The sequence below is a fragment of the Budorcas taxicolor genome, chromosome X (genome assembly GCF_023091745.1).
Source record: "Budorcas taxicolor isolate Tak-1 chromosome X, Takin1.1, whole genome shotgun sequence".
Taxonomy (NCBI): domain Eukaryota; kingdom Metazoa; phylum Chordata; class Mammalia; order Artiodactyla; family Bovidae; genus Budorcas; species Budorcas taxicolor.
This window is the reverse complement of record NC_068935.1, coordinates 35,538,801-35,553,711: the sequence shown is the minus strand read 5'-3', so window position 1 is coordinate 35,553,711 and position 14,911 is coordinate 35,538,801. Positions and strand designations below refer to the sequence as shown.

The 14,911-nt window shown below is 37.1% G+C and overlaps 1 protein-coding gene and 1 pseudogene across 1 annotated transcript in view; one reads left to right on the top strand and one right to left on the bottom strand.

The window, feature by feature from the left end:
- Window positions 1-693: 693 nt before the first annotated feature.
- Window positions 694-1,456, top strand: LOC128069396 (tyrosine-protein kinase Fer-like; annotated as a pseudogene).
- The window catches only part of THOC2 (THO complex subunit 2), a 115,872-nt gene continuing 101,672 nt past the window's right edge, over window positions 712-14,911 (bottom strand). Inside the window, exons 34-39 of the mRNA XM_052662974.1 lie at window positions 10,785-10,922; window positions 10,350-10,419; window positions 10,110-10,267; window positions 8,175-8,251; window positions 7,639-7,684; window positions 712-1,259 (exon numbers count right to left, since the gene is read on the bottom strand). Coding sequence (XP_052518934.1) covers window positions 7,657-7,684; window positions 8,175-8,251; window positions 10,110-10,267; window positions 10,350-10,419; window positions 10,785-10,922 — 471 coding nt within the window. The 3' untranslated portion in view covers window positions 712-1,259; window positions 7,639-7,656. The remainder of the gene's footprint in view (window positions 1,260-7,638; window positions 7,685-8,174; window positions 8,252-10,109; window positions 10,268-10,349; window positions 10,420-10,784; window positions 10,923-14,911) is intronic.

The window sequence follows — 14,911 nt, the reverse complement described above, 5'->3', positions numbered from 1 at the left end:
AGAAATGAAGCTCTTATACATGCTACAACATGGATGAATCTTGAAAACATGACGCTAAGTAGAAGAAGCCAGACACAAAAGGCCACATATAGAATGATTTCATTTTTATGAAATGTCCAAAATAGGCAAATCCAAAAAGAAAATACTTTAGTTACTTCCAAGGGGAGGGGAAAGAGAGAACTGGGAGTGACTCTAACAGGTATGGGGTCTCTTTCGGGGATGATGCAGATGTTCTGGAATTAATGGTGATAGTTACAACATAGTGATATATTAAAAACCACGTTGGCAAATTTTATTTTATGTGAATTTAACTCATTTTTTTTAACTGCCAAAAAAGTCCATGTTACAATAAAGAGTATCATGGTATCAGTATAAGAAATGGGTTCTCAATCATGCTGCTGCTGCTGCTAAGTCGCTTCAGTCGTGTCAGACTCTGTGCGACCCCATAGACGGCAGCCCACCAGGCTCCCCCATCCCTGGGATTCTCCAGTCAAGAACACTGGAGTGGGTTGCCATTTTCTTCTCCAATGCATGAAAATGAAAAGTGGAAGTGAAGTCGCTCAGTCGTGTCCGACTCTTAGCGACCCTATGGACTGCAGCCCACCAGGCTCCTCCGTCCATGGGGTTTTCCAGGCAAGAGTATTGGAGTAGGTTGCCACTGCCTTCTCCATCTCAATCACAAAGCTGTCATAATTACTGGGCAAGGGAAATTTTGATGACACATTTAGGGGTACATTAAAACATAAAATTGGTATCCCTGTTAGAACATGTGAAGATGATCTTTCCCAGGAACTGAAATTAAAATTTTTACAAGAAGCCAAAATCCTCAAGCAATATAATCATACCAATATTGTAAAATTCGTAAACGTTAGCACACAAATACAGCCTATCTACAAAATTAAGGGACTTGTTCCAGGACGTGATTTCCTCTCCTTTCTGAGAAAGAAGGATGACCTAAAACAGTGACATTTTTATTAGATGCTGCTTCTGGATGGCAAATCTCAGGTAAAAATTGTATACACAGGGACCTTGCTGCAAGAAACTGCTTGGAGGTGAAAATAATGTTCTGAAAACCAGTGACTTTGGAATGTCTCGTCAAGAGGATGGTGGTGTGTATTCATCTTCTGATTTAAAGCAGATTCCCATTAAATGGACAGCACCAGAAGCTCTCAATTATGGGAGATATCGTTCTGAGAGTGACGCATGGAGCTTTGGCATCCTCCTCTGGGAGACCTTCAGCTTAGGGGTCTGTCCACACCCTGGAATGACAAATCAGCAAGCACAAGAGCAAGTGGAAAGAAGATACTGGATGTCAGTCTCTCAGCAGTGTCCAGAATGTATTTACAAAATAATGCTGAAGTCTTGGAATTACAAACTTGAAAACCGCCCCAAGTTCAGGGAACTTGAGAAAGAAATGCCATCAAGAAGAAAGTCACCCAGTGATAAAACCTGCTAAACTCAGACTTTAGGACTCTATCTTCCAGCAGAGTAATATTTTCTTTTCATTAACAAGTCTATACCACATTACCTGCAATATTCTACCAAGGTTATTTTTTTTTTCAACTATTTTTAAGAAATATTTACAACTTTAACCACTGTAATAAGAAAGCACAGGTTCTAAATGCAGGAAATCCCACAGATCTTTTCACATCAAGGACTGCTGATATTTCTCAAAGAGTTTCTACTTTAGGCTCAGTTCAGAGTTGGCTGTCCTCGATCCTAGACAGCTTTCCTCTCCCAGTGCTATAAATTGCATTGGTAATACCATCTTTGCAGGACACATTTCCAAAAAAGGTGGCCTTTCACTGTGCTAAGACAGGATTACATTTGTAAATATCACTTTCCATTGGGAATTATTTGGACGTCCTGGGGTTTTTTCTTCTTTGCTTTTTGCCAGAAATAGGCCTTGCTGTTTTAGTAAGGTTGTCATTTCCCTATGTTCCACCACACCCTTCTCCTTTGGGTATCAGAAAACTATGTATGAAATGCCTTCAAAGAGTACTCTTTCAGAGTTGAGACAGCTGATTTTCAATGAAGCTACTTTATAGAGAGCTATGACAGCAAGAAGGAAGTCTGAAGCATAGGTCTGGGTGAAAGAGCAGCTAAACTGTTGATCAAAGTAGAGAACAAACACAAATAGACTATCAGCCTTGTTAGCAGAGCTACCTCTTTACAAACACATACACACACTAATTTTATGATTAAATTCACCAAAAAAGTCCTAAGAAATGTTTCAGTTGTTCTTTGTAAAAGAGCCCTCTGGATGACAACAAAATTTATGTAGAGAAACTACGTAATACAAGCCCAGCAAATTAATAGCTTATTCCTGGTTAATCCTAGTACCTGTACATACATACACACACACATACACAGGTACCCACAAGCCAAGTAGAAAGGCACACATGGATAAAATTGACAGTTAAAAAGTTCAATGAACATTTACAAGGAAGAAAGAAGCTATAGGAGAAAGACAAAAGGACAGCCATCCTAACCCCACTTTACTCCTTCACTTACCCTTAAACTGCTCCCTAGCCATTTTTATCATCGTAAACACACTTCCTGAGGTATTCCAACTGGATAAAATGGAACAGTTAAGACTAGGATTCTGTTGAACTGAATCTCAGCACATCCTGGGGTAGCTCTCAAGATAAATGTGTGCATGGGGAGTAGTCACTCAGGGGTAAATGTGGCACTGGAGTCTTTGGGAAGTGCTCATGCCTATGTACAGATGAAGAGCAGCAGAGCACCTGAGTGAATGTTTTGTCTGCCTTAAGTAAAAGAAAGGAAATGGAAAATCCCTCCTGTTCTCTCCAACTGTTTAGTGCCTATGAATATCAGTGCACAGAATTCAGTGATACTTTAAAGGATAAAAATGAAAAGAAAAATAGTTCGGGTCTATCATTTCAATCTCCTAACAAAACTTTTGTATATCTTTAGTGGTTGCTACACACAGAGCCAGATGAAAGCATAATAAACCTGCCCTCAAAAAATATGTTGCAGCACATAAAGCAACTTCTTAAACACTATACTATCCAAAATCACTGCAGATGGTGACTGTAGCAATGAAATTAAAAGACGCTTACTCCTTGAAAGAAAAGTTATGACCAACCTAGATAGCATATTCAAAAGCAGAGACATTACTTTGTCGACTAAGGTCCATCTAGTCAAGGCTATGGTTTTTCCTGTGGTCATGTATGGATGTGAGAGTTGGACTGTGAAGAAGGCTGAGCGCCGAAGAATTGATGCTTTTGAACTGTGGTGTTGGTGAAGACTCTTGAGAATCCCTTGGACTGCAAGGAGATCCACCCAGTCCATTCTGAAGGAGATCAACCCTGGGATTTCTTTGGAAGGAATGATGCTAAAGTTGAAACTCCAGTACTTTGGCCACCTCATGCGAAGAGTTGACTCACTGGAAAAGACTGATGCTAGGAGGGATTGGGGGCAGGAGGAGAAGGGGACGACAGAGGATGAGATGGCTGGATGGCATCACTGACTCGATGGACGTGAGTCTGAGTGAACTCCGGGAGTTGGTGATGGACAGGGAGGCATGCTGCGATTCATGGGGTCGCAAAGAGTCGGACATGACTGAGCGACTAGACTGAACTGAACTGACCAAATGTTACAAATAAACTGAACCTTCTATTGAGGGCAAAAAAAAGTCAATGATGTTTCTCCTCAATTTCAAAAAGATACACTTAACACTCTGAGTACATAATTCTCCATGTAAAGTTAAGAGTACCTGAAACAGGTAGCTCAGTGGCAAAGAATCCACCTGCCAAGCAGGAGATGAGGGTTCCATCTCTGGGTCAGGCGGATCTCTTGGAGAAGGAAATGGCAACCCTCTCCAGTATTTTTGCCTGGAAAGTCTCATGGACAGAGGAGCCTGGCGGGCTACAGTCCATGGGGTCGCAAAGAATCAGACACAACTTAGCAACTAAACCAACACCCTTTGAAACATAGTAGGTAATAAAGAAAAATACTTGGTTGTCTGATTAGAAGGAAGAGATGGAAGCTAACTGCCTTCAACAAGACCAAAATCTAAGGAAAGGGATATGCAACACACTCATATATACATAGGAATTAGTGACTAGGATTCTAGGCAAGCTGACACACGCTTGTAAGCAATGGGAAACTACTGAGAAAGTTAACTGAACACTCCCTACTCTACATATATTATCAGCATCTAAAACTGCACCTCAAGGTAATACATTCCTAAAATAAGCAATCTTTGAGCACTTAGGAGGTCAGTTTCCAAGTATGGACTGAAGAAGAAAGACTCAGAATGGGGATTAGAAAATCAATTGTTTATAGGGGCTAGTATAAAGTGGAAACAAATGGAAGTGCACTTACTGGGGCCTGATTGAGGCAAACGACAAAAAAATACCCATTCTATTTAAGGGGGACAAGTACCTAGGCAGGTCCAGCTGATGGCTGACATGCAGAAATGAGAACACAATGTTGCCAGGTGTTCCAGTTCTTCAACAGAAAGTAACATTTGGATTTTGTGTAACTATTCTGAAAATGTTAAATACTGTGCAAGGCCAAGAAGCTGCTGCTGCTGCTAAGTTGCTTTAGTTGTGTCCGACTCTATGTGACCCCGTAGGCGGCAACCCACCAGGCTCCCGATTCTCCAGGCAAGAACACTGGAGCAGGTTGCCATTTCCTTCTCCAATGCATGAAAGTGAAAAGTGAAAAGTGAAAGTGAAGTTGCTCAGTCGTGTCTGACTCTTTAGCCACCCATGGACTGCAGCCTACCAGGCTCCTCTGTCCATGGGATTTTCCAGGCAAGAGTATGGAGTGGGTTGCCATTGCCATCTCCAAGGCCAAGAAGTTATGTCTAATAATCCACATTCTGCCTAAGGGCTGAGAATTTGCAACCTTGGGTTTAAATGTTAAGAGTTAGGTTACACATAAGAGATGGAGATGACAGACAGACCTGAAAATATATTAGGCCTCGCTGGAGTGGAGTATTACAATAGGAATGTAGTATACTACAAATACAGATGGGTAGCAGAGAGTTAATTGTTAATATTCTTTGAAATCAAGAATCCAGGATCGAAGTGCAAGTAGATTGAGTTTCTCAAAACCTAGAAGCAAGTCTCAATTTAGCAATGTCTGGCTCACTAAAGGACTCTCAAAAGATAGCTGAACTCAATATTAATAAACTGAAGACCATACATATCAATTTAAAACTGAGACTCTAAAGAATGGTTCTAAGTGGAAATTTTTCATAGACAGGAATTTTTAAAGATTAAACTAGGGGAAAAGGTTAAAAGCAAAGAAGTTAGTTGTGTTCCAGAGACCAAATGAAAGAGAGGTAAGATGAATTTGGACAAAGACGTTAGCAAAAACAAGTAACAGGAAACACAGAGAACAAGCAAAAAGGATTTTGCAACTAAAAATTATGAAACAGGAAAAGAAGACTTTGGAAGGAATTTAATCTGGGTCACATTCATATACTGTATTTTCTTAACTCTAACATGATCATTTTAATGTTTCTGAAATCAGGGTGATACTTACAAATCAATGCCATTTCTCTATGCACTTTTCTCAAAAAAAAAAAAAAACAGTTCTAGAAAGCAACAGTGAATCTTACAATTAATGACATCTCTGAATCACGGAAATGTGACATGTGTAGCAGTTCTCCTTTCTGTATAATATAAATTAAAAAGGGAGCAAGGAGCAGCAGATTTGAAGTGGCCTAAAGGTAAAGAGATCAGTCCTGGGTGTTCATTGGAAGGACTGATGCTAAAGCTGAAACTCCAATACTTTGGCCACCACATGCAAAGAGTTGACTCATTGGAAAAGACTCTGATGCTGGGAGGGATTGGGGGCAGAAGGAGAAGGGGACGACAGAGGATGAGATGGCTGGATGGCATCACTGACTCGATGGACATGAGTCTGAGTAGACTCCGGGAGCTGGTGATGGACATGGAAGCCTAGCGTGCTGCTATTCATGGGGTTGTAAAGAGTCGGACACGACTGAGTGAGTGAACTGATACTGATACTGAAAGGTAAATGATGCCAATCAGAAATGATGAGAACTCTAAATGAAAAAGAACAGCATAAAGACTTGACCAACCCTAGAAGGTATCCAACAGAAGACAATCAGAACAGCTTAAAAAAAAGGAAAAGTCTACCAGTGCTTTCACGAAGAGTCTACACAAGAAGAGAGATGTATAAAACCACAGTGAAAGCTGTCAATGACAATGACTGGCCCATTCCTAATGAAGATAAAAGAGGTAGAGCTTTTTTTTTTTTAAATGAGGGGACCAGGTGACAGCAAGAAGTAAAAAGCAAAAAGCAAAACACCAACTAAAAGGAAGGTTATGGTGAAGAATAAAAAAATATTAAGAGTTTATCATTCACCAGGGAAGACAGCTAGTTGTTAGGTAAAGGGATAGCTAGAATTTAAGAACAGGTAATGTTTCTTTTATAATCTTCCTAATTTAAAAAAATCTACTAAATTCTTAAAAGCTCTCTCACAACTCTCATCTTCCCTTCTATGCTAATACTTAGAAAACAAGCACAGACTAACAAAACAGAAAAAGCACATAATCTATCAGGAAGTTACCTACCTGGCAACCTCAAATCCCTGCTTTGTAGCCAAAATAAATAGGACAAAATCCATACTCTAAAGTTCACTGCTTTATATGGAACAGGCTCTCAGACATTTCTCACTCAAACTGTAAACAGCCTTGGTTTAATAAAAGATTAGAAGCAGCAAATAATATTAGGAGGAAGGTAGAGAATGTAAGTATACTTGATGTCATTAAGAAGTGACAGCTAATACAGAAACAAGAAAATTGGCTATAAAAGATTCAAAAACTTCAATACTGCCATCTCAAACCATTAGCTGTAGAGGGCAAATCATCCTACATACCTCAATAATCCTAAGGCATCACCAAACAATAACTTTTCAAATGATGATCTGAGTGCTCAAAAAAGATCATATTAAGGGTTCTGAACACTCTGTCCACTTATAATTTAAGATGGATAAAACATTTTTTTAAATTCATTTAAGGTATAACTACTTTGAAAACAAAATTGCCTATTTTAAATTCCAAAACTAAAAGCACAGACCATATTTTTGGCTTTGAAAAACACGGGCAGTGATAGAGAAGCAAGAAACTTTAAGACAAAAAAAATCTCTGAATAACATGTCGGCATGGAAGGCAAAAAGATGGGAGAACACTAGTAGGCAAGAAGATCTACGTTTATGTATTGGCCGTGTCAGGTAATATCTCTGCCACCCCCTTCAACTTAACCTTACGAGTCTCAGTTTCTTCCCCTGTAAAATGCAGATACCACCACCACCTATAAGGTACTTTAAAAACAGATTGATTATCCAGAGAAGATGGGAATGAGTGGTGAAGAGAAAGCCAGATGTTTTTAAACACATCTTGATGCTTTAAAAAAGAAAAAAAAAAGGCATGACTTAATCAGCAAGCTTAAAATGAAAATAGCTTAAAAATAACCATGAACCTTGTTTCACATCTTTACCCAAAGACCTGAGCATTATATTTAGGTGAAACACTACAGTTGTGTCTTGCAAAAACAGATCTAGTTTCTTCAACATTATCATATCTCATTTTGTATTTCTATCTTTAAATGAGAAAGAGGTAAGAGAAGACTCACCTTGATTGAAAGTCTTCATTATCTGTGCTTGTCCGAGGACTTATGAGTAGATGACAAATTAAGGGAAAACAACTTTTCGGGGGGCGGGGGGGGGGGGCGCACGGAAAAATCGTGTCTCATCTTTTAGTACAATCCCTCAGCCTGCAGGCCTGACTGACTCTTACCAGCCTGGTAGTCTCAGACTCTACCAGCTCTGCTCAGCTGCAGCATCATCTTGCTCTGCTATTCCCCATGCCCCCAGCCCAAGGGACTCTGTTTCCTTTCCTCCTCTTGGTGATAGAGCCAGAGGGACTTTAAATCCCTTGGTGGCATAAAACCACCTCAGTTAACAAAGAAGTTTAAAAAACAATCAAGTCCCCCATTTCCATGTTTCATACATTTGAGAGGGTTAACTAGAGAGACCATTTAAAAGGTAGACCATTTTAAAAAGTCCTTAAGCAGTTAGACACATATTACAAGGGTACAATTCTAAATAACATCAGTATCAAAGTTTTCCATTATACTGATTAAAAAGATCTATAAGATGAAAAGGATATTGTTTCTTCTCTTCCTTTCCTCCTGAACTGTCCCGTTTCTCTTTCTTTTCTATCTTTTCTTTATCATGCCTGGACTCCTATAATGAATGGTAGAATTAGTTGAGGAAGGGAAAACCAAATATAAAAATCAGCTTAAAATTCCTTTTCATCAGCCACCAGCCATAAATTTTTCTTCAGACTTATTTAATATAACACCAAAAGCACAAGCAAAACAAAACTGGACTTCATCAAACATAAAAACTTGTATACATCAAAGAACACTATCAAGAAAGTGAAAAGACAACCTACAGGAGAAAATATTTGTATATACGTATCTCATAAGTGTCTAATATCAAGACTACATAAAGAATTCTTACAACTGAGTAACAAAAAGACAAACAATACAATTTTTTAAATGGCCAAAACATCTAAATAGATTTTTTCAAAAGATATACAAATAGCCAACAAGTATATGAAAAGGTGTTCAACATCATTAGTCATTAAGAAAACACAAAATCAAAATGACAGTGAGATAATAATTCACACCCACTAAGTAAAAACAAATAAAACAGAAACAGAAAATAACAAGTGTTGGCAAGGATGTAAGGAAACTGGCACTCTCATATATCGCTGGTAGAAATGTAAGCTGTGCAGCCACTATGGAAAACAGTTTGGTGGTTCCTCAAAAAGCTAAACATAGCATTACCATATAACCCAGATATTTCATTCCTGGGTATATACACAAGATCACTGAAAAAAGACATTCAAACAAATAATTCATAGTAGCACACAAATGTTCATAGCAGCACAATTGACAACAGCCAAAAAGTAGAAAACAGGACAAAAGTCCATCAACTGATGAATGGATAAACCAGTGTCATATATTCAAACAAGGGAATATTATTTAGCCATGAAAAGAAATGAAGTACTGATACATGCACCACCATGAATAATCTCAAGAACATTATACTAAGTGAAAGAAGTTAGAGACAAAAGGCCACATTATTATACAGTTCCACTTATAGGAAATAGCTAGAGTTTTTGATAAGCTCATAAAGAGTTCATAGAGATAGTAAGCAGATTCAGAGTTGTGAAAAGCTAAAAGGAGGGGGAAATGGGGAATGACTTGATGAGAATGTGGTTTCCCTTTGGAGTGATGAAAATGTTCTAGAACTAGACAGATGATGAGTGCAAAACACTGTAAATATATTAAATGCCACTGAATGATATACTTTAAAATGGTTAATTTTATGTTATGTGAAATTTTACCTCAGTTTAAAATACTTCTTTAAAAGGAGCAGCCTCCCTTTAAAAACCATCACCTTATAATTTTCAAAAACTGCTTTGAAGAACTATGAATATATGGCATATATGTTGACTAAATATAATGATGCTTCGTAAACACTTTAGTAATGACTTGCTTACTTTATGACAGATGCATGGGATATATTCTGAGTATTCTCCATTAGCATCTAAGAGAATGCACACTACACTTAATTTTAAAATCACATATAAGATGTAAACATAAGTTTATTAGGAGAAAATATTATAAAAGTGTGTTGAAAAATGAGAAAGACTTTATAACAGTGTAATGATCAGGGAGAATACATGTGACCATATTTTAATCTCATGACTAAAGAGTAACTATAAGAATTGTTGTCAGAGAAAAAAGAAAACACACTGAAACTCAAGGACAAGAAGCAGGTGTGAGTGGAATGGAGAGGAAAGGAAATTCAGAAGTAATCTAATTCTACCCTCCCAGCAATTTGGGACTAAACTGCTTCAAGTTCTCCAAGAAAACCTGCCCTCCTCCAAAACCTCCTCTTCCCACCCCCAAATAATTAACAGAAAACTATTTGACTACAAAAAAAAAAAAAAAAACAATATTGGCTAAATTTTCTAATGGGAGATTTTCTAAGAAAATGGTTCATTGTTCCTTTTGTTCTCAAAATTTACCTTTTTGCCACCAGAGGAGATTTTATCCATCTTTTCAGATTTAAAAGAGTCGCCACCTTTTTCTTTGCCTGAAGATTTTGACTTATTTTTTTCCTTGTCTTTCTCATTTGTATAAGGAGACTCACATGGACTTTCACTTTTGTGTTTTGAAACCCCCACTAAAATTATAAAAGAGAATCATGAAAGCCTTTTTCGATTCAGTTTGATGACTACTTGGAAAGTATTAATAAGTCTACGTACTTGTTCCATTTTCCTCTTTCCGCCTCTTGGTTAAGTCCGGTGGCACTTCTCGGTCATTGTTTGAGTGATCCTAGAACCAAGAATTGTGAACTACGTTGATTGAGAGTTTTTGTTTTAAAGTACTACTTTTCTACAAGAGCATAGCTAACTAGCATTGGAGAATATCTGCAGTAGTTTCACATACTTGGTAAAATGACATGATAGGCAAGAAGAGCTGGTAGAGATTATTAGGCTGAAGATCCTTATACTGTAGAAGATTCAAACACACTTTAGGGTGAAAATACCAGTTAAACACCAAATAATAGACTGTCATGCAACAAACTAGTACTTTAAATAAGACAACAGACACACTACCATACATGATAATGAACTTTCCAGACACACTACCATACATGATAATGAACTTTCCAAACTAGTTTTTAAAAAATTACAAACCCTTTTCCGCTCTTTCCTGTCCTTTTCATCTTTTTTTTCTCTTTCTCTGGATCTTTCCCTTGACTTGTCCAAATCTTTCTTGTCCATTTCTCTCTCCTTACTCTTGGACAGTGGTGGAGGAGTATGATTAATGTAGAGCTGTTAAATTAAGGCAATATTACTAAAGATTATTAGTTTTCCAGTATTGACATCATTTGCTTGATTGTTTATTTAATGAAAGACATTTGGTAGTAGACCCAAAGTCAAAACTGGTCAGCTGTATGGACTATGAGAGGTTAAAATAAAAGGGCATGGCACAAATTATGCAAAGACTTCAATTCTTGACCTTGTAAATGTTTATCATTTAAACTCAACCAGTTCACTCCTCCCTCAACTGAGATTTTTATTAGTAAATTCACAAGCTACAGGTTCTTATATAGTTCTACTGTGAAGACCTATAGCCACCATCATTACAAGAGTTCATGTGTGAAAAATAGTTACTGGACTTTCTCTACCACAAAAAAAAAAAAAAAAAAACAACTCTACACAATCACGGAAATTTTAAAAAGTTTTACCATTCACTGATAAGCAACTGATGACAGTGAGGAAAGTATAATATAAAACCTAGCCATGACTTTACTAATAAGTCTTTTCTGCCTCAGTATAAATCATAAATAGATTTTTCCTTAATCACCATTATAGTAAAGGCTGCATATTCTCTACTTCTGAAAGCACTCCAGTTTCTGTCAAGTAATCACAACTGATTGTAAAATTTGTCTTGCGCTGAGCTGTGTTTAGTCGTTCAGTCGTCTCCGACTCTTTTGAGACCCCATGGGCTGTAGTCCCCCAAGCTCTTCTGTCCATGGGATTCTCCAGGCAAGAATACTGGAGTGGGTTGCCATGCCCTCCTCCAGGGGATGTTCCTGAGCCAGGGATTGAACCCAGGTCTCCCACATTGCAGGTGGATTCTTTACCATTTGAGCCACCAGGGAAGCTCAAAATTTGTCTTACTGGTTCTAAAAAGCTCAGAAAGCCATATTGTCCATTGAGGTTGATGAAACAGACTGAAAAATGATGAACCAATGTTCTCTTTTGCCTATTCTTTCTCCAGTGAAAGGCCCATAGGCCATAAAATAGCCAAAGATCAAGGATGTGCTAATTCTAAAGAAGAGGTAATCTTACTTATACAAGTTGTAAATATGGAATTCCATTAGGAAAGAAAATATTAAGGAAGTAATCAGACACCTAACCTTGCAGCATTTATAACTGTGCTATAAGGTTACATTTAACTTAAGACATTAAAAAGTATTAGGCAGGATACTGAACATAACTCATTACATAACTACACAATTCTAGATATACCTTGAGAATGAAAAGAACAGTGAGTCAAAAGTCACATATTTTTACACAAACAAATCCTTTGGTATTCAAAGGAATACACAAAAAAAGACAGCCATCAGTTTGAGAATTAACACTTGTTTTTTAACACCACCAAATATTTTCAATTCAGTTTGCTCAGAAATACTGCCATAGCAATGCATAAGTAGATTCTTTAAAAATTCAATGTATAAAAGTTGATGATCAACTGAAATAGACAAAATGTTTATTAATAACAAAGAGCAAGAGAATGAGAAACAATCATAAAAATGCTTGTCCAAAAGGTACTCTTGCCAGGTACATGCCCTAAATGACACTAAGATTTTCTAACTGAGGAGTTTATTCACACCTTAAGTCAATATTATTCATGAAACTGACAAGACAAAGAAAGCGATGTTATTGCAATACTCTTAGTGTAGTACTGCTTAATTCTTCCAGTAAAATTTCTGTTTGTGATTATCAGTAAGTATGTGCACGCATGCACACATGTGTGCACACAGGCATGCACACATGCACACTCCTCCACAAGAATGAAGTGTACCTAACTTGAATTCTGTATTGCAAGGAATTGGGAAACCTAAAAATTCTTAGTTTAGAAATATACCAGTTCTATTCCTTCTTTCTATCCTTCTAAGAATAGTTCTGATGACAACACTCTTTTCTACAAAAACAGTCTCTCATTGCCTACAGAATAAAATGCATATTCCTTAGCTTGAGTATTCCAAGCTCTTCACAATCTTTGCACAATTCTATTCTTCTATGGAGTAATCCAACGTACCCTAGGCTGTGGCTGCTGCTGCTCCCTAACTCTCTGTACTTCCCAGCAGGTCTCTTCACTGGAACAGGTGTTCATTTTTATCTTAATCTCTTAAACTCCTACTTTGACTTCAAAAGCCATCAGCAGTTCAACATTCCCTCAACTCCACAAATCACTGTCCAGTGAACTTATATTAGCCTTTTTGGTGACACGTATTCCCAATTAATATCATGTCATTTACTTTTGTCCATAACACAGTTTACAGGACGGCAGGGAAGCTAATTTCCCTTTTTCTACTTTTACATACTTCCCAGTGCCTTGTACACACAGTGAGTACTCAATACATATGAAGATGGCCTGACATGTAGGCTCAGGTTTGGTTGTAGACCCTTGTTTTAAGATGATGAACAGAATTAAAAGCTGAAGTTTATTTTTTGAGGGGGGTTATTGCTCCCCTCTGAAATTACACAGAAGCTTGGTTTAAAGGAGCCTGCTATGCATACTTTATCCAATGTAAGTGCTAAGATTGCTAAATAAAAACACAATGGACCAAAACTAGAAACATGCCAACTGGAAACTGGGGTAGAAGGTGAACTGACAGAAAAGATTTGGATACTAACTCATCTTGAAAAGCCAAGTCCATGTATTACTTTCACTATGGATTAAAAAATGAAAATAGCAACTATTTAATTTTTTTTAAAAAAGAGGATCCTGGACAAAGTATAACTAAAAGATGAAACTAAAGCAGGGAAATGTTTTTACATGTACAATAACAAAGTGACCTGAAAATATAGACACATACCTTTCAAATCCTCTAAAAAGTAAAAGCTACCACAGAAACAGTGAGTTTATTTATAGATCATTCATATTAGAAAGCACTCAAAATCCAGAAAAAAAAATTTCTAAGACATTCATATGCTAGTAAACTTTCCTAGACACACAAAAAGCAACATCAACTACTATTCAGACTAGTGAACTTTGGATGCTTTAACAAGTCCAAAGGCACAGAAGTTCATTTTAAATATTTACTGAACATCTAATCATACTGTCAGGCACTAAGGATCTGAAAAGTGGTATGAGTCACAATTTTTACAAGTGTATTCATATGCCATTTCTAAGTGTTCTGACTGAATATGGAATAAATCTATTGAGTTTTAAATGCCCACAAAATCACTATCTTTTTTTTAAGGGGAACGGGATCACCCTTGAATCACTATAATTTAAAAAATAAGACAAACACACAAAAGAAGTTAAGAACGTTCTCAACTACTATTGAAATATGGGTGCTAGGAATCAAAGAACTATTTTTTTGCAACTTTATTTTCATGGTGGTAAGAATACTTGAGGAACCTTAATTTTAGTACAAGTTCTGGTACTAACAAGTTATATGCCACTGGGAAAAGATCAGAAACTTTAGGCTGTTATTTGTTTTAAAAAAGACACTGCTACTTGCCCTACCTGCCTCACAACATCTATGATGAGTATGAAATGAGATAACATATGCTTATCTCATATGTTTTATTTTCAAAAGGCTTTCACAAAATGCAAGGAACCATAATCTTCATCATTGATTTAAAAATCCAGTTAAGTATAACAGCAGGTTTCCAACTGCTTCAAAATATGTTCCAGGAAATATTCACAAGGTAACATTGTAAACCCATGAATTTAAAATAGCCCACACAAGCCACTGATGGTTAAGACTGACATACATACACAATCCCACTCTGTTATAAAAATCTACTATACTGGAATACATAATCAATATAGCAAAAATTTTACTTTAAAAGAAACCATTCACACTTGATTAATACAGTATATTCTAAAAACAGTGCTACAATTTCAGGACAGGCATATTGGCTAATCTAAGCTGTTAAAAATTAGTGCTTACTTGCCCAATATCCACAGACATTTCAATTTAAAGCTATAGTTCTAAAAGTGGTTAGTACTGTCAACTGGCTTTGTTCCAAGGTATCATTTTTTTACTGGTCCACCAGTAAGGAATCGTACTTAGCAG